The sequence below is a fragment of the Oratosquilla oratoria genome, chromosome 30 (assembly GCF_046742065.1).
Source record: "Oratosquilla oratoria isolate Oo_2021 chromosome 30, ASM4674206v1, whole genome shotgun sequence".
Lineage (NCBI taxonomy): Eukaryota > Metazoa > Arthropoda > Malacostraca > Stomatopoda > Squillidae > Oratosquilla > Oratosquilla oratoria.
Genome location: NC_134806.1, coordinates 2841260 through 2865981, shown reverse-complemented (window position 1 = coordinate 2865981; position 24722 = coordinate 2841260). Strand labels below are relative to the sequence as shown.

At 42.8% G+C, this 24722-nt stretch overlaps 1 protein-coding gene across 5 annotated transcripts in view; it reads right to left on the bottom strand.

Moving 5' to 3' along the window:
* sd (TEA domain transcription factor 1 homolog scalloped) overlaps nt 1–24722 on the bottom strand; it is a 385386-nt gene that overhangs the window by 10184 nt on the left and 350480 nt on the right. For 4 of the 5 annotated variants that reach the window (XM_076212427.1, XM_076212426.1, XM_076212429.1 and 1 more), the window contains 6 exons: nt 6172–6299; nt 2762–2800; nt 2256–2431; nt 1227–1419; nt 864–926; nt 557–723 (listed from right to left, as the gene is read on the bottom strand). In XM_076212427.1, coding sequence (XP_076068542.1) covers nt 557–723; nt 864–926; nt 1227–1419; nt 2256–2431; nt 2762–2800; nt 6172–6299 — 766 coding nt within the window. The remainder of the gene's footprint in view (nt 1–556; nt 724–863; nt 927–1226; nt 1420–2255; nt 2432–2761; nt 2801–6171; nt 6300–24722) is intronic. The other variant, XM_076212428.1, reaches the window with a different exon arrangement.

Below are 24722 nucleotides of genomic sequence, written 5' to 3'. Positions count from 1 at the left end.
CCCATACAGTCCTGTTGGCACAATCACTCCTTCATACAGTCTCCTCTTAGCATCCATTCCCAAATGTCTATTCCTCATTACACTCTTTAATCCACCAAGGCATTTACTTGCTTCTCTCAATCTACATTCTACCTCCACCTTCACTCCACCTTTTCCTGCCACATTTGCACCCAAGTATCTAAAACTATCCACTTCCTCCAGTCGCTCTCCCTTAATGCTCACTTCCAGTCTACTGCCACTTTCACAAAATTGGAGTACGGGAACTGGGAATCCCATTTCTGTATCTTTCTCCCATGAAGAGTCAGGGCATGTTTTAACTTGACCTTCTCCATTATAAGGGGGAAAAGGCCATTGGTATAAACTACACACACATACATTTCTATTTAATTTTGTTCTAAAACAGTAACAAAAATTTCGGTATATTTCTAATCATTAGACTAGAATAATTCCTCTTATTTGTAAACTTAAATTTGATCTAAAGGGTTGTTATATCAGAAACTCAACAGTTAAAGTATTTCTGTGAACAGTATGAACTAGTTCTATAAATTTCACTCACTGGCTCGTAACACCATAGAAGGATCCTGATTCGTCCTGGATATTCGCATTGAGATCTGCCCAGAACTTTACTAGGAAGAAAGCATTTTGGGGACCTTTATCATACAATTCTTTCAGTCCTCCCTTCTTCTCAGGAAACTTGTCATAAATTTGCCGTATATCTACAGCCTGCAAAAGACAATTATCTCTTTAAGTAATGACATCATAATTTCTATTTGGATTTAAACTAATATGACAACACCTGTTTAAACGAGTCTGTAACATAAAAGATACAAGTATCATAATTCATTACTGCATGTAATTCTTACCTCTAGTAGTGGGTCTGCATATGTTGTGGGCCCGCCTATGTGTACAAAAAGGTGTTTCTGATACTGCAAGAAGAAACATTAAAAAAAATTCTGTGAATTTACACTTTCATAAATAGAAATCCCCTTTATTATACCTTTCAACCCTATATTTCCAATACACAAGTCAACTAAAGAACTTTATCCCTTATATTTATCATAGAATTATGCAAAAGTAATTCTTAAAATTATTAACCTTAACAGAATGGGTGGGAGTGGATTTTATCCCTTTGTTTTTTGGCTACCTCCCTTGTAAGGGGAAAAAAACCCTTTGGTATAGATATATGTACGTATTAATTTTAACATAAAACAACAAAGGCAACTTACAGTGTCTGGGTCTCTCTGAGTCTCTATAAAGGCGCTAAATTCTACAAGTCGTAGTTTCTGTGTGGCAATGGATCTGCCTTCCCAAGGTGGAATTGCTGGTGGCGGTGCTCCCTGCAGTATACCACCCATTCCTGTAGCTCCTGGTTTGGTCTCACCGCTCATACTGAAGGGCGATTGTGCAAAAGGTTTCACACTGCAAATATAAAGCAAGTAAGAAATTCCTACTGTAAAGGTACACTACTAATGCAATGTAATATTCCTATTCTAATATAACTGTAACAATAATTTAACATAACTGTTCTTGGAGATACTACTCAGCAACTGATGGTTATCACCTCTGATTACAAATATAAAGTACTGTAATGTATGGGTAACCTACTTTATATACATATTTTTTATTATATTTTGTGCCAGAAATGTTTTTGTTCTGATTATCAACTACACTAAAGTATTAAAATCATAATTCAAGCCCTCCGATCTGATTATTTATTTAACTGGTTATATTCTATCTTCTGGTACAAGAATTTTATGAAGAAAAGTAACAAACAACTTATGGAATATGGTTATTCATTTTGCTGTCATCAAAGTGGAGAGGAACATAAAAAAAATACTAAATATGATTGAAATGAAGCTTCAACTGGGTATATCAACTCTCTGAATATGAATTCTGGATTTTTTTATACAATTACAGAAAGAAACAAATGCAAGGTTTTGTCATGATGGATTTAATTTTTAACATTGGCTATTACACACTATGTACATATGTACTACATGCTATAAGCAAGGTAAGTACCAGTAATATAAATTTCAGCTGGTAAAAGTTTGACTGAAAACAAGTGTAATAAAAAATTGCATTAAGAAAGGGTATAAAAATATATACATACATGTGTGTGTGTGTGTGTGTATATATATATATATATATATATATATATATGTATATATATTGCTTTACATCAGATAAGATGTTGAGACACAAATGATTCCATTAAAAGATAGAAAATTATCAACTTTTAGGGAGGCAAAACTTACTCTTGAGAAGGGCCAGCCTGAAGTCCACCTTGCCAGAAAGGTGGGTAGGACACAGACACGGGTGGTGGTACTCCGATACTCAGGGAAGCCTTGTTGTGCATGGCGGTGGCTGAAACAATCTGTGCTGAGGACATGGAGGACATTGTCTGCAGAGCTTTCTCTTTCGTACTTGGATCCTGCAGGGAGGCAATCCACATGATTATTTCATGTTTACAATCTGTTCTAAAATTCTAAATATCCTTTTCAGTATTTAACAGAAGGGTAGACAAGGAGTTACACATATTATTTTTCTTTTGATTTTATGATGCCATTAATCAAGCAGAAACCTAATCTTATCTGGCTCCACAATACACCACAAGTCTACCCTCTGCTTGTTCATTTGATTGTAATTTCAGGTAATACTACCAATGTAACCATGAAATATCACATCTGGGACCTTCTTTTCTTAAGCATATGTACAATATAGTATAAACTAATCAACAAAAATGCAATTTACAAATGCTTACCAATCTTAAGAATCCTCCATTTTCATCTGATCCAACACCCTACAAACAATTTATAAGAGAAAATTAAGTAAATAATATCACACTGTGAATAAGTTCAACCATTTTTTTTTTTTTATCAATTCAGATTTTCTTGACCAATGACTACTTTAAAATGAGTGGCACACAAAATATTCTTCAAATTAGTACTACTCTGAGGTGACATAGTCAGAAATATTTAACGTAAAGCAAGCTACTGGAGTATAAAAAATAATGCATCAATAAAAGCCTTATATTCTCGTCAATCATGCCTTTTGGCAACAAAGAACAAGTTATTATTTCTGTTGATCTTATAATTACCAGAATAATCTCCATACAACTAATACAGGGGCAACAACTTCTAAACCATAAACACAAGACAGGACTTTCGTTCATTACCAAACACAGCAAGCTTTACATCCCTAAGAAGAACTAACTGTATGTGTGCACAACATTATTAATAGCAAGGCAGGCAAGCCACCCAGGGAAGCTGAGTTGAAACATGGGAAATGCTGAAGAAGCAATAACTGGTGCCTTACCCCTGGTACGTCCTGCAAGAAAAAAGATGCTCCGTAAGAAGCCAGTTCTATGGCTTGCCTCGTATCAATTACTTTAATATTCATTAATTCAGGAGACTGTTCTAAATGTGTGCATTTCTTTTCCAATTTGTTTTCCCAAGAGTTCTCTACTTTCTATTTCCACCCCCACCCCACCCCAACCTCTTTGGGATTGTTTACCCCTATATCAATTGGCATGTTCTTCAGCTTTTCTCAATTGTTTTGTATTTGTCTGATAAGAACAAGGAACACTGGCAATGCACTGCTGATGTGTACCAGGGGTTCTTCGGGATGTTAGTTGGAGCTTGGATAAGGGAAAGCAAAAAGCCTGATGTCAATGTCATTGTAATAACAAAAAGTTCTTTCCATGACTACAAAGAACTGTTCTGGTCTGCCAAATACAAGAGAATTTCCTCTCATAACTAAAACACAAAACACTTGTTCACATTAAATGTAACTGCTGTATTTAGCTTCATAAAGATAAACATTGGAGCATGCAAAAGCACTTTAACATTCTAGTTTTTATCAAAGTGTAAAATAAATGGGAGGGAAATTATTTTCAAATTAGCTTCACTAAATATCTAATTCATCCACTTTCATACAATAGGTATTTTTTATGTCTTTATAAGAAACACTATTCAGCAGTAAAAGGTACTTTGATCAGCATGCTTTGGGAAAATTGAACATTTGGCAGGAATGTACGGGTTTAAGTAGACTTCTATAAGACCCTTGTCTATATCCATCCATGCCACAAATGTGAGGGTGTCTAGGAAGTATACACACATACAAAACATGTCTCACATATTCATACAAACTAATTTAGATAGCTCACAAAAAAATAACATACATGGATGTGGTGTGTGTGTGTTTGTGTTTATGTGTGTATTTACTTATTATTATAGTATACAAGAAAGGAGCAATGCTCAAGGGGTTCTGTCCTTACTCTCCAATTTATCGTATCTAGAGTGTGGGTGCTTGTTTACCTAACTGTAATATACAGGGTTGGTCCTATGTTCATGGGGTCCCATTTCTGTATCTCCTCTTGTCAAGCTATGGCTTAAATTCATTTACACTCTTGGCCTGGATTATTTCTTTTTATAAATTATTCCATAAATTGAGCATATTTATGGAAAGTTATGCTTTTTTTACATCTTTTAAGCTATATAATTTTGCTATGACCTCTTGTTCTTTCATCCTTTGTCCATTTTTCTATTCCTTTCTCAGTTCTAAATATTATCATCACCTCACTTCACTCCTCCAATGTGGGTAGTCTATTTTTCCAGTCTTTACTCATGTGTCTCACCAGCCAAGACTTGGATTATTCTGCTTGCCACTCTTGTATTGTATTTTTCTTATATCTTTCTTTGTTGTGTAGTGACTACACTGCTGCATACTCAAGTTTGGGGTTGTTCAGACTTTCCATTACTTTTTTTTATTACACATTCATCTGTAACATAAAATGCTACTCTAATGTTTATTAATTTAGGTCTTTTCAGTCATTCAATTTACATGATTTTCTGGCAACATATATGTGATTAGAATCCCTAAATCCTTATCCTCCTATATTTTTGTGACTGTCTCATCTTCCTAATGTTTTTTTTTTTTTTTTAACTTTGACCTATTTCCAAGATTTTGAATTTCTTTGTATTGAACTGAATATTTCATTTCTGGGTCCATTTATAAAATATATCTAGGTCTTCCTGTGGCAATTTACAATCCTCCTCATATTCATTCTTATCAGCAGATAAGTTTGCATTCCATAAGAATCCATTCACCAATCTCTATGGTACTCTACTAACCTCTCTCAACAACAACAATTCAGTTTTCATTACTTTATGCATGTCCATCACTCAGGAAATTATCTATCACTGTGTACTCCCTTTAAATCCTACATTCTCCAACTTTCTAATTAACATTTTGTGTAGCACGTTGTTGAGTTCTTTTCCAGGTCCAGGTATAGATTATATATCCACATTTTCATGGAACTCATCAAATTTTCTCAAATAAAAACTTACTCAGGATGGTCATTCATGACTTCTTTTCTGAATCAAAATTCATTTCCAATCAAAATTCCCTTCTCCAAGGAATTCATCCATCTTTAATATTTTCTTTTTCGCACATTTCAATTACTGTGCAGGCTTAAAGCTTTCTTCCTTGTGGTTTGGTACCACACTGGCTGACTTCCACTCCTGGAGCACTTTTCTTTCTTCCAGGAAACATATCATCAGTTGGTGTATTTCATCCCATAATTCTCTGCATTCTTTCAGTAACTAATTCGAGATCTCATCTACCTTTAAGACCTTTCTCACTTCCAACTTCTCTAGAAGTTTATTCACTCCAAATACTACTTCACTATTGTTTGTGACATCTTCCTTAACCCCTTCTTTCCCTGAGAGTCCTCTTCCTAAATGAATACTTTTATTCTTTATTATCATATTGTTCTTTATTAACATTTCTTTTATTAGTTTAGTATTTTTTCTTTTTCTTCTTCTTCCTCTCAATGTGTCCAAATGTTCAAATATTTGTGAAGGGTAAAGAGAGAGGGAGGTAACAAAATAAGTAAGGAGGGAGAGGGAGGACAGGGCAAGAAGGGAAAGGGAGGACAGGACAGGGAGTAAAGGAAGGACAGAAGAGAAGATAAAGGTAAAAACAGGGGCAGTTAGTTGGGGTACTGGGTAAGAGAAAGGTTGGAGGCTTAGGTTTGGCTGTTATATAGTGTTGTTCATAAAAATGAGATGTAACACATACCCACACATGTATGTACAATATATAAAATACAGTATATCAGAGTAGTCGAGCACAACACGCATTTTTCCTAAACAGGGCATCAATACTCACCTTAAGTTTGGCTTGAATTTCTCTGAGTTTGCGACGGGCCAGCACCTGGATGTGGGAGGAGACTTGTTTCCGAGTTCGCGTCTTTCCTGTGCGCAGCTTGATATACCGGGCAATTAATTCGTTACGACCTGAGGACGAAGAAAGAAAAATAAATATACAACTTCGCTTTCGAACATGAAAAAAAAAATATATATATATATACATACGAGTGATAGGGAGGGTGGGCAAGAATTAATAATAACGCAAACGTCCGTGCATTAATGGATATCCGAATGTAAACAGTTAACCTGTACCCTGTGTTGGCCACATTAAGCAACAAATTACAACTAGGTTTGCTTTCCGTATGAAAATTACCCAATGTAAGATTAACTCCCCAAGACAGCAAGATTAGAAATGTTGAACATAATTACTTATGATATTCCCCGGGCCTGCAAATTACCTTGCTGCCATCAATTATAGGGACGAGGGGATATGGAGGGAGGGGTGGTGGTGAGGCAGCTATGGTCTGTCTCCATACTTAATTAAAACAAATAATAATACCCTTCATCAATATTCTCCTACGGAATAATACCGACAGCGACTGAAGAAGAGGGTTATACATCTATGACCAGGCACTACAAGACTATACCTTCATTGTAAACAAGGTAGGTAATCCTTATAAGATTGATTATTATTATACCAATTCGATGCAAACACACACACACACAATTTAAGATCAACAAAGGTGGCTTTTAATTACCTGGGTGAGGAAATGGGAAAGAAAACACTAGTCACACTGATAAGACCAAGATTGGAGTCCATAGTGACACTGGACACCGAGTACAAAAAAATTATATATATATATATATATATATATATATATATATATATATATATAAGGAAAATGGAAGGAATCCAAAGAGCAACGATAAAGATGGCCCCAGCACTTTCAACACTGACATATGAGCAAAGATTGTCTAAATTGGAACTACCAATCCTGGAACAAAGAAGAGAAAGAGGTGATCTGTTGGCCATTTACAGAATTATGAAAGGCATGGAAGTCCTTGATGGAGAAGACTTTTTAAATTGGGATGGAAGAAAAACAAGTGGACATGAATAGAAACTCAAAAAAGGATTGTTATAGAAGAGATGAAAAAAGCTTTCCACACAGAGTGGTGGATGTCTGGAACAAATTGGGCGAAACAATAGTGTGTGCAAACACCATACATGAATTTAAGAATAAACCACATATTGCGAGATACAAAGACGGGACACTACGAGCATAGCTCCCCTTCCCGTAAAATACAACTAGGTAAATACACACACACACACACACGCACCAATTCGATGAAAATGCAAGTGCTAATACATTAATCCTTGCGTAATGTTCCCCTTGTAGTTTTTATTCTCGAATGATTAAACTGCCTGTCTGCCGCATTGCCAGCAAGGGGTATGGCCATGGCAGTGAAGAAGCTTATGGTGTTGGGATAACCACAAACGACCCAATACCTCAGAATCGGACGATGCCAGGCCGAATACTAAACTAAACAAACGAATATATACATAAATTTATATATAAATGAATAATTAAATATCTGAGCAAGAAACATAACACGTTCGGTTGGTGAAAATAATAACAAGAAGTGAAACGCAAGACGCCACTGATCCAGGTGCATGCACGTGGGCGACAAATGATTGTACTTAATTCGTTCTTGTTTGTGAAGAGAAAACACGTTCAAACACATAAATGTACATGCATATATATATATATATATATATATATATATATATATATATATATATATATATATATATATATATATATATATATATATATACCAGAAAGCCTTTCCCTTTTATTTGGGAGGGTGGCCAGTCAAAACATACACTTAGATATACCTGTATAGCATTCATCATTGCTAAACTGGCATATACAAGGTATGATTTTTTTTGTGATCCATCAGAAATGAATGCATGGAAGTGATTGTGAAAGGTGAAGAGGAATTGTACGAAAGGCCCCTAAAGGTCTAGAGCCATAAACTGTATCGCAATGTATCAATAAGGGTACACAGATATGAGTTAAGGGAACATAAAACATGAAATTCGTTACGAAATGAGAAAGAACATTTCAAGAAACGACCAAGTGAGATATTGATAAAGCATCGTGATTTAATGGAGCAAACATCAGAGAAACTGTACATAACCTAGTGAACAATGAATGGCATTTTCAGAAAATTCATACCAGTATTAACGTGCAACGAAACACGGGAGTGTAAGGAGGTAGGTATCCCAACGACTCCTGCCTCACTGTCGGCCAATGGAGACCAATTAACCAAGAACACGCTTTTCACGATTGGTCAACTGCTCGTTGACTGCTAGACGTCAACAAATTCAGTAGTTTTAATATGTCGCTCCGGGTAATGGAAAGCTAATATGTAAACACATAAAAAAGAAAATAACTGTGCCCGAGTCGGCCCGAAGTGAATGTTCGTGAGCCGTCCTACGCATGCGCGCTGACGTGCACCCACAGTACAAAGGTGGAAGGCACAACAGCAAGCAGGGCAATAAGCGTCCTGGATCGTTAATGCTTTTATTATGGCGGCCGTGCTTGCATTATTGACTTGGGCATGCAACTTGGCCACAGGTGTGCAATACACACACAACCTCGCAAGCCTGCTGTTGTTCCTGCATGCTTGCTTGCTTGCGGCTTGCAACCACTATAACCTGGTTCATGCAGACCTTACTTGCTACCCACCAATGCGGTGGTAATAAAATGGCGGGGGGAGGGGCATGCAGTGGGAATTAAATTACAGCTCAGGATTTTCGTAATAAGTATAATTACAACAGACTGCCAGCATCTCGCCACAACTATTACGTGAAGCTGATCTTAGTCTTCTGGTCTTCATCCCCCTACCAAACTGCATTCTTCCCCCCATCTCCCCACCATCCTCCCTCCCCCATTCCTTCTCCTTCATCTCTGCCACATACTGATACCCATCACATACATACTGTCACCTTTACGGACCTAAAACACTCACACCAAACATATGTCACCAAATGCCAAACTGCATACCTACCTAAGGTTCCCATCCTACGACCACCTGTCTCCCACCAGCTGTTCATGGGGTGTCCGGCCCGCTCGCTCACCAGCTATCTCGCCTGTGCACCACCTGTTACCCTGATCCTGTGCCCACCACCTGTCTCACTTCTGTGCTCACCACCTGTCCTACTTCCACAAGGTACGGGAAGGCTCCAAGTAAACATAATTTTCATTCCTGATTATTTTGTTATGTTTTCTATTTACGCTTACTGTATATAGTCTAAATATCCAATAACTCATACAACATCTGTATACAGGATAGTTCATAACTTTGGGCCATTTTCCTCGGATGCCAATGTTATTGTTATTGGTCAGCAACGCCAATGGATCATATCACTGAAATATCCTCCACCCCATTTATGTTGTGATCGTATCTTGTGTGCCTATCCAGTCACGAGCAAAAATTTTGACCCACATAAATTTTTTCGCAACGTCAATATGATCTTTTTTTTAGTATGTGATATCTTTTCCTAGGTAAGTTATTTTCTCGAATAGATAGAAAAAAATCATACAAAGAATTTTAATTTTGTATCATGGGAAATTCTGGGTGGGTAATTTTCTTTTCTTTTCTTTTCTTTTGCTCGTGGCTGTACATGGCCATGTGTGAGGCGACAAAGGAGACCGAACATGTCTCATCTGATGTATTTCTTGACCTGTACCGGTGTGCTTAAGGCGAAGTTGATGATGATGATGATTAAGCGGATATACTGACGAAGACAGGAAGGTACTTTTGTACAGTATCCTCCATGTATGCCCACCTCTCTCTCGGGTGCAACGTCTCGTCTCAAAGATGTCAACAAAAATCAAAACCGAACAAGGATGACCAAACGCTGAAGAAACGACAAAGGTGTTTTGTGTGTGTGTGTGTGTGTGTGTGTGTGTGTGTGTGTGTGTGTGTGTGTGTGTGTGTGTGTGTGTGTGTGTGTGTGTGTGTGTGTGTGTGTGTGTGTGTGTGTGTGTGTGTGTGTGTGTGTGTGTGTGTGTGTGTGTGTGTGTGTGTGTGTGTGTGTGTGTGTGTGTGTGTGTGTGTGTGTGTGTGTGTGTGTGTGTGTGTGTGTGTGTGTGTGTGTGTGTGTGTGTGTGTGTGTGTGTGTGAGTGTGTGTGTTGTGTGTGTGTGTGTGTGTGGTGTGTGTGTGTGTGTGTGTGTGTGTGTGTGTGTGTGTGTGTGTGTGTGTGTGTGTGTGTGTGTGTGTGTGTGTGTGTGTGTGGTGAGTGTGTGTGTGTGTGTGTGTTGTGTGTGTGTGTGTGTGTGTGTGTGTGTGTGTGTGTGTGTGTGTGTGTGTGTGTGTGTGTGTGTGTACGGGCTTACCTGTGTACGCGTGTGCACGTGTGTGCGTGTTCCCTCACACGTCTCCTGTGCCCAGCCAGCACCTAGTCACGTTGTAGCGTGACACCCGTAATTACACGGTAAATACAACTGTATCGCAATACTAGCACCACCTCGACGTCTTTTATCACCACCACCGTCACCACTGTCACTGTCACCAATACCATCATTACCACAATCACCACTGCCACCGACACAATCCACACTGTGTACATATTCGATTTCTATTAAAAAATGCATTTCTTAAAAAAAAAAAAAAAAATTGTACACGCCTGTCCTGTCCAGCAGCAATGCCAACACAAAGGGTACAGGTTGTCTTCTCTATTTGTGACTTCCCAAATTCGCAACGGAAACGCCCCACGGAAAGTATACAAATCAGAAAGTCCTTGCGGTATTCGGAAATTTCCAAATATTCGGAACTTTTTCGTTCCGAATATTGGAAACATAAATCTTTATTCCCAATAAAGATAACTAGTTCTCGAGGCTGCTAATTTGTAACACAAAAGCGTACCACCCTAAAACAAATGAAAAATAAATACGTAAATAAAATACAATTAAATAAAAATCAATAAGAAATAAATTGATACAACCACCGAAATCTTAAGTTTCCTTTGTTCTTTGTCTTGGCTACAAATAAATAAACGAAACATCACACACAACTCTCTCTCTCTCTCTCTCTTAAAAAAAAAAAAAAAAAAAAAAAAACACTCCCGAAATCTTAATGTAATTTCCGAATTGCGTTTCCGTTTCCGAATAGCGGGAATTCCGAATAATGGGAATTTCGATTATTGGAGAGTTCCAAAATTCGGAGACTTCCAACAGAGAAATTTCCACTGCACCTATTACAACCCAGTGCCCTGTGCATGTACATTTATAAAATTAACACAAATTGTACATTGCCAGTGTTAACTCGATCAACCGATTATAATTATCATTATTATTTTCTATTATTAACACTGCTTGCATCAGACCGCATAGATACTCCACTACCAGGGCAATCACAGTCTGCTTGCCCGGGACTGCACCACCTCATCACAACTGACGCTAACCACCACGTCCAGGATATCTTCATCACTCCCAAGAAAGCATAACAACCCATTAAACGTCGTACGAATGCAAGTCGTGATATTTTTGTTCGTAAAGGAAGAAGGAAATGGAGGAAAAAGAGGGGGGGAGGAGAGAGGGAGGAGGAGGAGGTGAGAGTAGCAAGAGGGAGTGTGAGAAGAGGAAAAGAGAAAAGAGAGGAGGGAGGGTATGCTGCACATTTAAGCATAGCAGCATGGAAAGTGTGGGTGTAGGATGAAGAAATAAAATACATATACAATAGGATACTACACTATAGAACAATGGCAAGAGAGAACAAGGAAAGAACAGGGGAAGGACGTGGCGGTAAGATGAAGAACAGTTCTGTGTGTGGGGGGGGGGGTAGAGAAGAACAGAAGAACTCGGGGGGGGGGAATCCTGAAACGAAATAAGACGAAAATGGAAACGACCAGAAACGGAGAAATAATGAAGAGGAAACCAAAAGAGGCGAAGAGACCAGAAGAAGAAGAAGAAAAGGAAAGAGAAGAAAGGAGGTGGAGAAGCAGGAGGAAGTGAGTGGAGGTTGGAGGAGGAAGAGGAGGAGGAGGAGGAATAAGGAGTGTGGTCCGACAAGGTAGGTAGTCTTTCGGACGCGAGTGTATAAGGTCGATAAGCAGACCCGAGTCCGGCACAAAGAAGACCTTAATGGCTTCAACTTGATTACTAAGAGATGACCGGAGGGCAGGTGGGGAGGGGGAGGTGGGGGAGGAGGGGCAGGAGGGAGAGGGGAATGGGGGAGAGAGAGAGAGAGAGGGGCAGAGGAAGGGAGAGAGAGGTGGAGGTTGAGGCGTACGGGGGAGCAAGAAAAAAGTTGAAAAGGGGAAGAAAGAGGTAGAAGAGGTGATACAGAGAACTGTGGATTCACAGACAAAAGGAGGCGAGGCGAGGCATAGGAAAGCACGAGAAATGGAAATTAAGTAGGAGGGGGGGAAAGTGGAAAAAAAGAAAAGAAAAAAAAGGAAAGGGAGTGAAAGGACGCAGAAATGGAGAGCGAAAATAGAAACGAGGAGAGGAGAGGAGAGGAGGGAAGAAAGCACTGACGCAGAACAAGGGGGGGGGGAGTCGAACAGGGGGAGTCAGAATATAACAGGGAAGAACGAGATGATGTGTGTGTGTGGGGGGGGAGAGGGTGGAAGAAGGGGGAAGGGAAGGGAAGCATACGGTAGTAAAGTGATATAAAGCGAATAGGGAAGAAAGGAAAAAAAAAGAGGAAGGGGAGAAAGAGAGCGAGAAGAAGAAGAGTTTTAAAAAACAAAGCTCAGAAAAAAAAAATTGAGGGGGATTAAAACTACGGTGCGGGTGCATGGTGAGGAAGAGCGAACAAGGAAGAAGAAGAGGAAGAAAAAAAAAAAAAAAAGATCAACGGAGGAACAGCCTGAAGAAACGAAGAAACGAAGTAACAAGGGCGGAGGGGCGTACACAGGTCAACCCACGCCAGCAAATGAGAGCATAGAGGACATTTGGAAGGAGGGCGTCGGGTAGGAACGTGTGCTTGGCTGGAGAAGGGGCAGGGGGGGGGGAGTGGGTGCTGAGTGTGGGGGTATGCAGGGCACGGGGGGGGGAGGAAATGGGTGGTTGGGCTGGGTTGGGGGCAAGGTAAGGAAGGGGCAGTGGAGGGGGAGAGGGGTAGGGGGGCTGTGGAGGTCAGCCTGGGCATAGCGGGTGCGGCGTTGGGAGACGAGAAAGACAAAGTATGAACAGAACGAGGAGGAGGAGGAGGAGGTGGGAGGAAGGAAGGGAGGAGGAGGTGAAGGAGGAGAAAGAAACAGGGCGATGATGGAAGATAATGATGAAGAAAGATGGCGTGAAAATAAGGGGGATCAGGAAGAGTGAGGTGCAAAGGAACGAGGAGGAGGAGGAGGAAGAAAAGGAGGGTGGGGTGACCAAGGAGGTGAAGAGGAGGCAAGAGGAGGAGGAGGAGGAGGGAGGAGAGAAGGAAGAACACTACAAGGGGCTGGGCTGGAGTGAGATACGAAGGGAGAGGGTGGGCGGGGGAAGGGAGGGAGGGGGGGAGAAGGGTCAAGCATGGAGGGTACAAGGAGGGAGAGGTCAACGGAGCGGGGCATAGGGTCACGAGGGAGGAATATTGGGTCACGCGGAGGGGGGGAGGGAGGGGAGGAGCACTCCCTGGTGAGGGGTAGACCAAGGGAGGGAGGGAGGGAGGGAGGGAGGCGGAGTAGAGTAGGTGGAAGTAGGAACAGGCGTAGGATGGTGATGATGATGATGATGATGATGATGAGTAACAGGGGAAGGGAGTGGTGACAGGCAGTGATGGCGACCCATAAGACTTTGCTTGCTTGCTTGCTTGCTTGCTACCCTCAGTGCGCCTACGTCTTTGCCCGCCTACGCCTCCGCCCGCGTGTGCGCGCGCCAACCACCACCACTCCACGCCACGAACCCCTTCTCTTCTTGGTACCTTGGGCTCCGTGTTTCGTCGAACTAGCCAGAAGACGAACTACGGAACTAACGCATAACTAGCCTCCCCCTCCCCTTTTCCTGGCTAGCTGGGCGTTCACGCTTCATAACCATCCTCATCTTGAGTAGTCTTAACTAGCCCGGTCTATACTGTATTTAACATCGTAACTAGCTTTCAGAGGTAGATACAGGGATAGAGAGAGAGAAAGAGAGAGAGAGGGAAGGTATGGTTAAGTGGGCCCTAAAGTATCAGGAAGAAACAGGTTCTCTTAGCTTAGCCAAGAAGAAGAAGAAGAGGAGGAGGAGGAGGAGGAGGGCACACGTCCCAACTACCTCCCTGTCGCCCTTTGCCTGCTTCCGCCCTAAGTCGTCTTGCTCCTCCACCCTTCTGTGCCCCCCTCCCTTCCCCCCTCTCTCCCCCCACCCCGTCAATCCTCTCCCGCAACTCCACCCATCTCCCTCTCCCTTTCCCCCCCACGTCCTCCTCCTCCTCCTCCCCAGGACGCATGCACGCACAGATCCCACAATCCCCAACCAGAGACTCTTCCTCCCTCGATAACATCCCAACTCTTTCCCTATCCTCCCTCCCCCCCCCCAAGGACTCTTCCCCAACCACAGGAGGGAGGGAGTGACTCCTTCGAAAGAGGAGTCTTCGCAGGGGGTTGGGGGACACGGAATCCATCAACCGCTGAACGTTCCTCCTCTTTCTCAGACATCTCCCGTCATTGGCAGGTTCCCTCTCGGGGGCCGCAAGAAGACAGCTTCTGGGACATAACCTCCTTGGAGAGGCAGCTGCACAGATCCTCCCGTTGCTGGCAGCTGCTCTCGTGTAACAGCTTCTCGGCGGAGGTGTTAGATGAGCAACAACAGGATCGTCTGTTCCGTATTTTGTCTCTCCTCCGGTTCCAGGGAGGTCATTAAGCTTAAGGGGGTACGCGACACCTGGGGGGGGTGAATTTGGTCAAGATATGGCATTTTTCAAAACTGTGTTCAAAATGTTCGTATACCACTTAGAAATAAATCCCGACAAATAATTTTCCAGCCGCGCGCAATTTAAAGGTCCTGGGTGAGGATTAAAGGGACAGATTTAAAGGCGCAACCCACACTAGAAGGAGGCGTGCCACTTAGGACCTTCAGGCGCAGCGAATAACGTTGAAATTTGATTGAATTTACACTCGCCCAGTGTATCAAAGGCCAATACGATTGTGGAGGGGAAGGGAGGAAGGTGGAGGGAGAATATTTCGCCAACTTTGTGCGAAACTAAGCGTTAGTTACCGGCTAGCTCTGAAAAGGGAAGTACGCATGTCTCATGAGCCTTTATTGCAATCTATTACTTTACCTAGTACATATTACTCTTTAGTACGGTCATCATGGGTAGCAAAAAGAACAAAAGAACATCACAATGACAAAAAACAGCAGTTAAAGATGGCAAGCAGTCAAAGACGACTAAAGATCTCACCACCTCTCACTCCACCACCGCCCTCACCTGCACCTCTGTGACGGTGACAGAGGTAAAGGACAACATTAGACTAAACAATTCAAAGAGGAAGATTAAATCCAAAGAAGAAAGCAAGAGGAAAAAGATCAAGGCTATACAGGAAGAAGAAAGAAGAAGGGACATCATATGATGCTGGAGGGGGTGCCCTACCAACATAGATTGGCGAGGGGAATCTGATGAGGAAAGAGAAGGTGCCCACTACTGGAAAATAAACCTCTTTCCAATGATTTAGATACCCTGAAGACCCCCAGCAGAGAGGTTTCATATGAAGAAACTGCCAAAGGTGCAAAAAAGCAAATTATATGATGTTGTCGTCTGTGCGTCGTCACTACTGTGACATACTTATACTTTAGTTTTTCAGTATTTAAAGTACTTATAATTAAAATATGTTGATAATTTTTACTGTACTTACTTATTATATAATAAGAATTAAGCCATGAAAAAATCAGTCAAATTGGTGAAACTATAAGCAAGTTACAGATATATTCATATTTCAAGTTGCCATATCTCCGTTCGATATTTTTCTACTTTTTTTTAATCATAAAAAATTTAATATACATTAGATTTAAATGAAACTTACAGGGAATATTACTTTTAGTAACTGCTAGGGCCGATCCTTCGAATATTTTGAATAGGATGAAAGAGTTTGGAGTAATAATGGAAACAAGAGCAAAAAAATTGTATTTTTCACGATTTTTGCCAGCCATTAAAATTTAAATGCCTGTATGCAAAAGTATAAAGGATATTGTTCAATTACTCAATGACCGGCCCTAGGTGTGCCTACTGACTAATCATAGCCAAAATATAAAACAAATTGGTCCACGTATTATGGTGCTGTACACTTTTAAATGTCGCTACTGGTATACGTACATGTGTACATGTGTACATATGTACATGTGTACATACATCATTCTGCTTCACCTAAAATGTAGGCAATATGGATACCTATTTACCTGAGAAGTTTCAGCTCTTTACTCTAAATATTTTAGAAAATGACCTCCAGGTGTCGCGTACCCCCTTAAGTCATCATCGCCGAAGCAAGGGGTCATTCTACGACGCTACTGTTACTCCTCTCCCATCACAAGGAGACCTCACCCCTAAGAACACGGAACAAGGAAAACCCGTTGAAAATATGGGGGTATTAACCGTGCTCTGTTATCAGTGTCTAATGGCCACCCAACACGACCTCTTTGTGAACACAGAAGGTGGGGGGGAAGGGGGAGAGTAGGGGGGGGAGGAACCTATGCCTGACTTGATGGATGCTCTCTGAAGACTCATGCCCCTCTACGATTCTCGTGAGCTTGAGAGAGTCTCGCGGACTTCGAGTGTTATCGCTGCAACACACTTGATCGATCTTATGGTAGTTCTTGTGGGTCACTGTACTCGTGCAGGAGGAGGAGGAGGTGGGTGAGGGAATGGAGTGCTGCTAGCTTGTTTAGAATATGGATAACCCTGATGTCGTCATCCTCATCTCACACACACACACACACACACACACACACACACACACACATAGACACACACGCGCGTACACACACACACACACGCACACACACATTCATTTCCATTCTTCCCTTATTCAATCACCACCTCCAACAACAACAACAACAACAACAACAACAGCAAGAGATCCCTATGCCACCAGTCCATGAAGACCACCAGCTCTCCCTTCCCCCCTCCTCCTCCTCCTCCTCCTCCTCCGGGGTCCTTTCTTCTCATTTGTATACGAACACAATCTCTCTTTTAGTCATTCGTACGTTTTTCTTTTCGTACCTCACCTTCCTCCATTGGCAACTTTGGCTTATCTTTGATGGCGAGACGTCTGGAATAGTCTCGCCCATGGAGAGGACTTCACAGAGGCGCAGAGTACCAACAAAGCCAACGGCCTGGGAGACATAAATATACAGACAAGGGCAGTAATGGCAAAGGGGGGAAGGGGGGAAGGGGCTTAAAAAAGGGGGAGGTTCCCGTAGAAGGCACGGGACGGATGATAGCAGGGGCGGGGAAGGTGGAGAAATACATTACGTTAATAGCAGACGGACGAAGAGGATAAACCCACGGCGTGGTGGCTGCCTGAAGAAAACCTGGACCAAAACAAACGCGCATGCGCAATCTCTGTTGCGGACATTTCAACCTGACCTCACGATACATCTAAACGGTCCAAACTAATTGCTCTTTGTTGCTGTATTCGTGCAATTTTGGAACCAAATTTGGTTTGTAGGTGATTGCAACGATGAGAAGGGAAGTGTTATGTCAGAGGAAATTCATTACATACTCAAGAACAAACGAGTTTGTTCAAATACATCCCATATATCATGAGTCTGTTTCGAGTATGTGCAACAGTACCATTCATACACCCCCCCGAAATATATACACATTGACAAAAAATATAAAATAAATAAATACAAATAAAATAATAATACTTGGATATTTGTGATGTGGAGTGTCAATAGGCGAACGGTTATGAAGAGAAGAAAAGGAGGAGGAGGAGAGGGGGAGGAGGAGAAGACATTTGGTGCCTTTCCATGTCCTGAAGCTTCGTTCAACCCTTCCCTTTCCAAGTGCCACTTATCCCTTAGCTGTGGTCACCCTCCAGGCTCTTTCATTCTTGTCACCCCCTCCTACGGTGCTGAAGGAGGTTAGTTAACCCATCTCGATTAAATCCCACCGCGGTTAACCCTATACACTCCGTGTGACACTTTCCCCCCCCCCCATTTTAATGAGGCTGTCGTCAGGCGAGTTTATTCGTCTCTGGGGTTGGGGGGAGGGGGAGGGGGGGAGGACACGGGGGTTCTGGGTTACCTGGGAGAGTCTGGTGAGGAGTGGGTGTTGACACGTAAGGAGAGAACCGTCAAGACTACAGATTTGGGGGTTCAGGTCACGTGGCACAGGTGGAGGTGGAGGGGGAGAGGGGGAGGTGGACATGAGGACCGGTAAAGGACTCACGGCCCTGAGAGGACAGACCGGGAGATAAAACTACCAGGAGATAGGACGACTGGGAGATAGGACGACCGAGAGATAGGACGACCGGGAGATAAGACGACCGAGAAATGGGACGACCAGAAGATAGGACGACCGAGAGATAAGACGACCGGGAAATGGGACGACCGGGAGATGGAAAGACCGGGAGATAGGACGACCGAGAGATGAGTTGGGCTTTTAGTATCACGTAGGCGGAGGGACAGTCTGGCTGTGCTCAAGACGCTTACAAGACTTCCATACGGGTTCTGACTACAACAACCTGTAGGGAGAGCTATTCAATCTGTCAATACGATAGCGCAATCGGTTAAGGCACTGTCACTTGTTACGTGCTAGCGGAGGTTCGAGTCCTTAGCTATACCACGTATCAATTTCTGCATGTAAGCCTCTTCGAGGTTCTCGATGTTGACGGGTTAGAATCAAAGCTAATTGTGGTTGATAAATGTAAATCTATTCACTGGGACCCATTCAGTGTTGTACACACACACACACACACACGTAGGTCAGGTTATCACAAGAGTGCTGGAGAAACAGGTACCTCCAGGAGTGGGACAACTTGGGGGGAAGGGGGGAGGGGGGAGAAGAGGTGGCGGGGGGGGACTGGTTCACTCCATCTCCACATCAGTCATCACGTCGCACCCTCAACCCCCCAACTCCCCCCCCATCAACTCCTCACTCCCTCTTAAGCCACTCCCATGTAACCTAAATACATCTTTACCTTCTTTCCTCTTCTTTCTCTTTCCTCTTCCTCAAATTTTCCTCCTCACCCTCCCACGTCATCCTAACGCTTTCTATACTACTCGTAGTCCCATAAGGGTAACTAGTGAACGCCACTAGCCCAGCTCAAGTCAGTAAGCCACTCCCACCTCCCCCCTACTTCATCTGCATTAAAAAAAATCATCTGTTGTTAAGAATAACCAAATATCTCAAGTATGTCATTGGGCCTAAGGAGGTTACTGACCCTTACGAGCTTCTTCCCGAGTCCTGTTGGTGTGTCTTCAACTGACTTAGAACTCAAAACCATCAAGTTTACAGCATATTCTCTGACGTAAGAAGTATAACAGGAAGTAGCTTTCAGTATATGTACAAAAATCAAAGTCTAACACACAAGTTGTTTTTAAATCGTGTCCAATACCACCTAAAGATATCTAGAAAGACATAACAATATTTTATTTATACAGTACACACACACACACATATATATGATGAGAAACGAGTATTGGGTTGGCTTTCAGCTGGGCCTCAGATTATTAGAGTAAAATAAATCAAATAAACAACTAATATTTGTTCTAGCATCTTCCTTCTAAGTCTACGTCACTTGTTTACTAATCACATGTTACAACCATCACTGCACTCACTATCCCAATGCTATCAAGCCCGTTTAGGTTTGATAACAGTACCTTCCTCCAAGAACAATGACTGTGTGTGTGTGTGTGTGTGTGTTAGCTAGTTGTATTATACGGGAAGGGAGCTGTGCTCATGGTGACCCGTCTTTGTATCTTTCAGCATCAAGTTTTTTCTTAAAATCTTGAATAGTGTTTGCACACACTGTTTCTTTGTCTAATTTGTTCCAAGTACCTATCACTCTGTGTGGGAAGCTATTTTTTTTTAGATCTCTTCTGTAATTATCTTTCTTGTGTTTCTTTTAGTGTCCTCTTGTTTTTCCATTGTCCCATTTCAATAAATCATTCTTATCTAAGATTTCCATTCCTTTCATAATTCTATAATGTGTGTGTGTGTGTGTGTGTGTGTGTGTTTTCTCTCTCTCCTCATACATATACACATTTATGTGGTGATAGGTTGTGCCATGTGGAACATGAGGTGCAGCCGGGAGCTGGTTTCCGGTCTTCGACGAAGAGTCCGAGTTCGGGGGAAATTTTCTTCAGGAAGGAGTTCGGAAAAAAAAAAAAAAAAAAAAAAAAAAAAAAAAAAATCCAAATAAAAACCCAAATAAAAATAAAATACGACAAATTAAAATAAAATAAGATTGCAATGAAAAATTAATAAATAAAAATAAGTAGATGTTAAACATAGAAAAAAAAACAGAATTTGAAAGAGTTTCGTATAACAATAGCAAGGTCGTAGGACCACCTACCGAAGCTGGCAAAGGCCAAGACCGTTCCAGATCGAGGCGGAAGAACGGAATGTGATTTCGATGAAGACAAGGAGGCGAAGTAAGGGTAACGGAGGTGTAGGAGGGGTAGTTAACGGGTATGGCGTCGTTCCCAGGTACCGCTCGCAGGGGTACATGTAGACCCTATCTTCCTAACCCCCAGGTACGCGAACATGTGGTTCCAGATGCCCCTCTCCCCCCTCCCTACCACCTCCTCCCGCGCCCCTTCTCTCCCCTAAGAGGAAGGAGGTTCCAGAGCCCGGCTATCCTCTTCTTCCACTCCAACATCCCCCATTCTCTCTTGCAAAAGGTCACACCCTTCACCCTACCCCCACCCCCACCCCTCCCCCCCTCTTCGACCCTTTCGCTGACCCCGCCTCTCCTCACCCCCCACTCTCCCTCCTCCTTCTCCTCCTCCTCCTCCTCCTCCTCCTTCTTCCTTGTCTGTCGCTCTCCATTTTTGGCATGGAAGGTCAGGAGCCTTAGGAGCCTCTCCCTATGCTATCGTGGGCGTGAGGGCGGGGGATCCCGCGGGCGTGCAGGCTGTTTGTGTTACGGGCGTGCTTGGCTGACCACCTGTTACACATGTGTCCACTGCCGATCCTGTGACGGGGGTCTGAGGGTCGTCACGTGCGAGGAGGAGATGTCCGGGGGTTGAGGAGGTTGGTTACGTAACTGCCCTGCTGAGCTGTGCAACTCTCCCCCTACGGACCAGAGACACCGGATCCTCTTGCAGGTGTTGTTTCCGACCACACAGGTGTGGACAGGTGTCCCCCTGGAGGTTCCCAGGCAAGGGTCAACGGCTGCACATCTGTTCACGTGCCAGGCACCTGCGTCGCGGTGACAGTGAGAAATTAACTTACAGGTGTTGAAGGGGGTCCTATAACAAGTGACGCTGGGGGTCGTTTGCAGGTGTAGCAGGATCATTTGACAACAGGTGTACCACCTCGTCATGTTGCATCTGTGCCTCGCGATCCGGTCACGTGACAGGAGGGGGGTTTTGTTGCAGGTGTGCACGGCGGAGACGTCGTTGCAGGTGTACGTGAGGTGTCCGTGACGTGTGGTTCTGATCGTCGTCACGGACACACGTAACAGATGTCACTCAGGCTGAAGAACAGACTGTTTCTGTACAAGTAAATGGGGGATATCACACTGGTCTTCGTCAGCGCCGACAGTCCAGAGTTCGTTCGAGTTAAAATGACTTCGGTTGCATTATTTGAATTTTTCAAATCTCCAATTACCAAATTATCTCTTCATCATATCTAGCAAAGGTGAATGATGAAATGAGAGATTGTGAACGTATACGAATGTTAGACATAATGTTGAACTGTTCTTAGAGAAATCTAGGTTTCTGTTAGCGAAGTCATATTCTAGTTATTTAGTTGGAGGTTGGGGATAAGATGTTGAAGGAAAAATAACCCAGTATGATAACCACACCAACGCACGACCCCCAGCTTGAAATGGGGCATCACCGACCACGACCCCTCTATGGATTTATTTTTTTCCCTTAAGTGCATTTAAGTTGTCAGAAATTTAAACAAAATAAAGTATGTAATGTGCGTCACTGTGTTTAAGGGTCTAAAGGGTGGGTTTCATGGTTGATATGTCTTTTTTTTTTTTTGGTGGTGGATCAGAAGAAGCTGTCGCACATGTCAGTGACGATCTTGTGACACGTGCATCTTTACGCGACAGTCACGTGACCTAGCGTGCTTGTGAGGGGCATAGGCTGTGCCGTTACACCAGGGGACAGAAAGGTCCTGGATTGACTTATAAGACTGAATTCGGGATGAAAATACTACTACTAATAATAAGTTTAATAACAATAATAATTATAAAATATTCATGTCACAAATCACAATACCAGAAGGATTTACTATTATTATTATTATTATCATTATTATTATTTAATTTTTTAAGGAGCAATCTCGGCCACACAGGCCATGTCAACAGCGACATGGAAAGGTGGTCATGGACATGGAACTGCATAGCGTAGGCCTTATGGTCCCTTGCACTCTCCTACAGGCGTACAGTCTTCCTCAGACCTTGTATCACACAAGCCCGAGTCTGTTACGGGCGTGCCGCCCTTCCCCCCCCCCCTACCCCAGCCGCCCCCGCACCAGAAGGGCGCACCTTAGCACGTACGCCGAACGGGCAGTGACTTCGGCGAGGTTTACGAACTCCCTCTTCGGCAGGAGAAGCGAGTTCGAGAAATTTCGAGTTTCTTCAGGAACCTGAGGCGTGTAAGAACATGAGAACGAAGGAGACTGTAAGGGACCATAAGGCCTACGCTAGGCAATTCCATGTCCATGACCAGCTATCCATAGTTATGTAACCTTCTCTTAAAGCAAACAATAGTTTCGGCTCTGATTACATGGCTACTAGAAATGTGGACGAGAAAGGTATCCGATTACGTATGTTTATCAAATGTCGCAAGACGATTTTATTCACATAATTCATAGTTTTGAGTCGTATGGTGATGTACATCAGGTAATGGATCAAGAAAAAGATAAATAATCGTTGGTGCTGAGTGACTTCAATGCTAAAACGAGAGAAGATTCACACCAAGTGAGAGGACATATGCGAGATGGTGGTTAACTCCAAGATCCTGGTTAACTTCGCTGAGGTTAAAGACAACTTTAACTTTATTTGGCTCAAGGAAAACCCCTGAACTCTAACGGGGTTTCCAAACCTGATTAACAGACTCAAGTGTTTAACTGGATTTGTAAGTTTGTTAGTCTTGCCGGTGGGTGATTTTCGGAAGCTACGGAGGATGTTATTGTTGTGGAATGTAATTCACCAGCGCTTCTATCCTGAGGGGAGGAAAGGACGTTGGCTAAGAAAAGTTAATACGGAAGGGCCCCTTAATGAGCATATTTTTTTTCTGTAAGGTCACTTGAACTGTTGCTTAAAATCATGTCCTTAGTGACGGGGACCTTGAAGTGAATCAAATAGTCTGACGGCAGTTATAAATACAAATATCTCTGTCCTCTTTAGAGAGAGAGAGAGAGAGAGAGAGAGAGAGAGTCCATTGTTCATTACCAATGCCAGTGGGGAGCGTATACTGGGCTACCTGCATGTCATGGTAAGCATAACTGGTTTGTGGGTACTTCACTGTTGCGTCACATGGGCATCCCCCACGTGTTCAGTGCCCACCACACCGCCATGAAGCGGACACCAGCTGTACAGGGTGAGGCAGAAGTTAATCGACATTTTGCGAGTGAGAATCTTAGTCACAGAAAAAAAAATTAATTTTCCATTTTTATCGTTAATTGTGTATTTAGTTGTTTGTTTACTGACTTATTATCATTCTTTTCGCCAAATACCAAGGCTGCTTCATACCAGAAACTGTCGAAGTTTTTCCCTATCACACCCGACTGTACATGTGTCGGGCAGGGGAGAGACACCTGTCCCAAAATGGTGCGCTTTTCACAGTGCATGCCTTTGTCTTCGGAAGTGCGTATGGCACTCCCAAAGAAATTAGGGAGACAACGCGAAGGACCTGTTCTTGGTGTACGGGGCATGGGTGGTCACTTCTCACAACAACAACAACAACAAACAACAACCTTTCATCCCTCTTCACGTATACGATTATCTTCATCACCGTAAATGCATGGATGTGGTGGTTGCGGTGGTAGTTGTGGTGTTTGTGGTGGCACTGGCACTGTTGGTAGTGCCAAGCTTTGCTGAAGACTTCGTGAGGCACCACAGACTCGACCTGGATCGATGGACGCATTCCTGGGTCGCTGTTCATCAATACCCCCGAGTGATTTACTGGTGTACACCTGCTATTCAAGGGCACTGCTCCTCCCCACCTTCTCCCTACCGGAGGAGCAGGTGTGGTTCCGGCGCCACTCCCAGACGAGCAGGTGGCTAGGCAGCAGGTGCTCAAACACTCTCCCTCTCACTCACTCTCTCTCTCTTATATATATATATATATATATATATATATATATATATATATATATATATACATATATATATATGTGTGTGTGTGTGTGTGTGTGTGTGTGTGTGTGTGTGTGTGTGTGTGTGCAATACTGAATGGGTCCCAGTGAT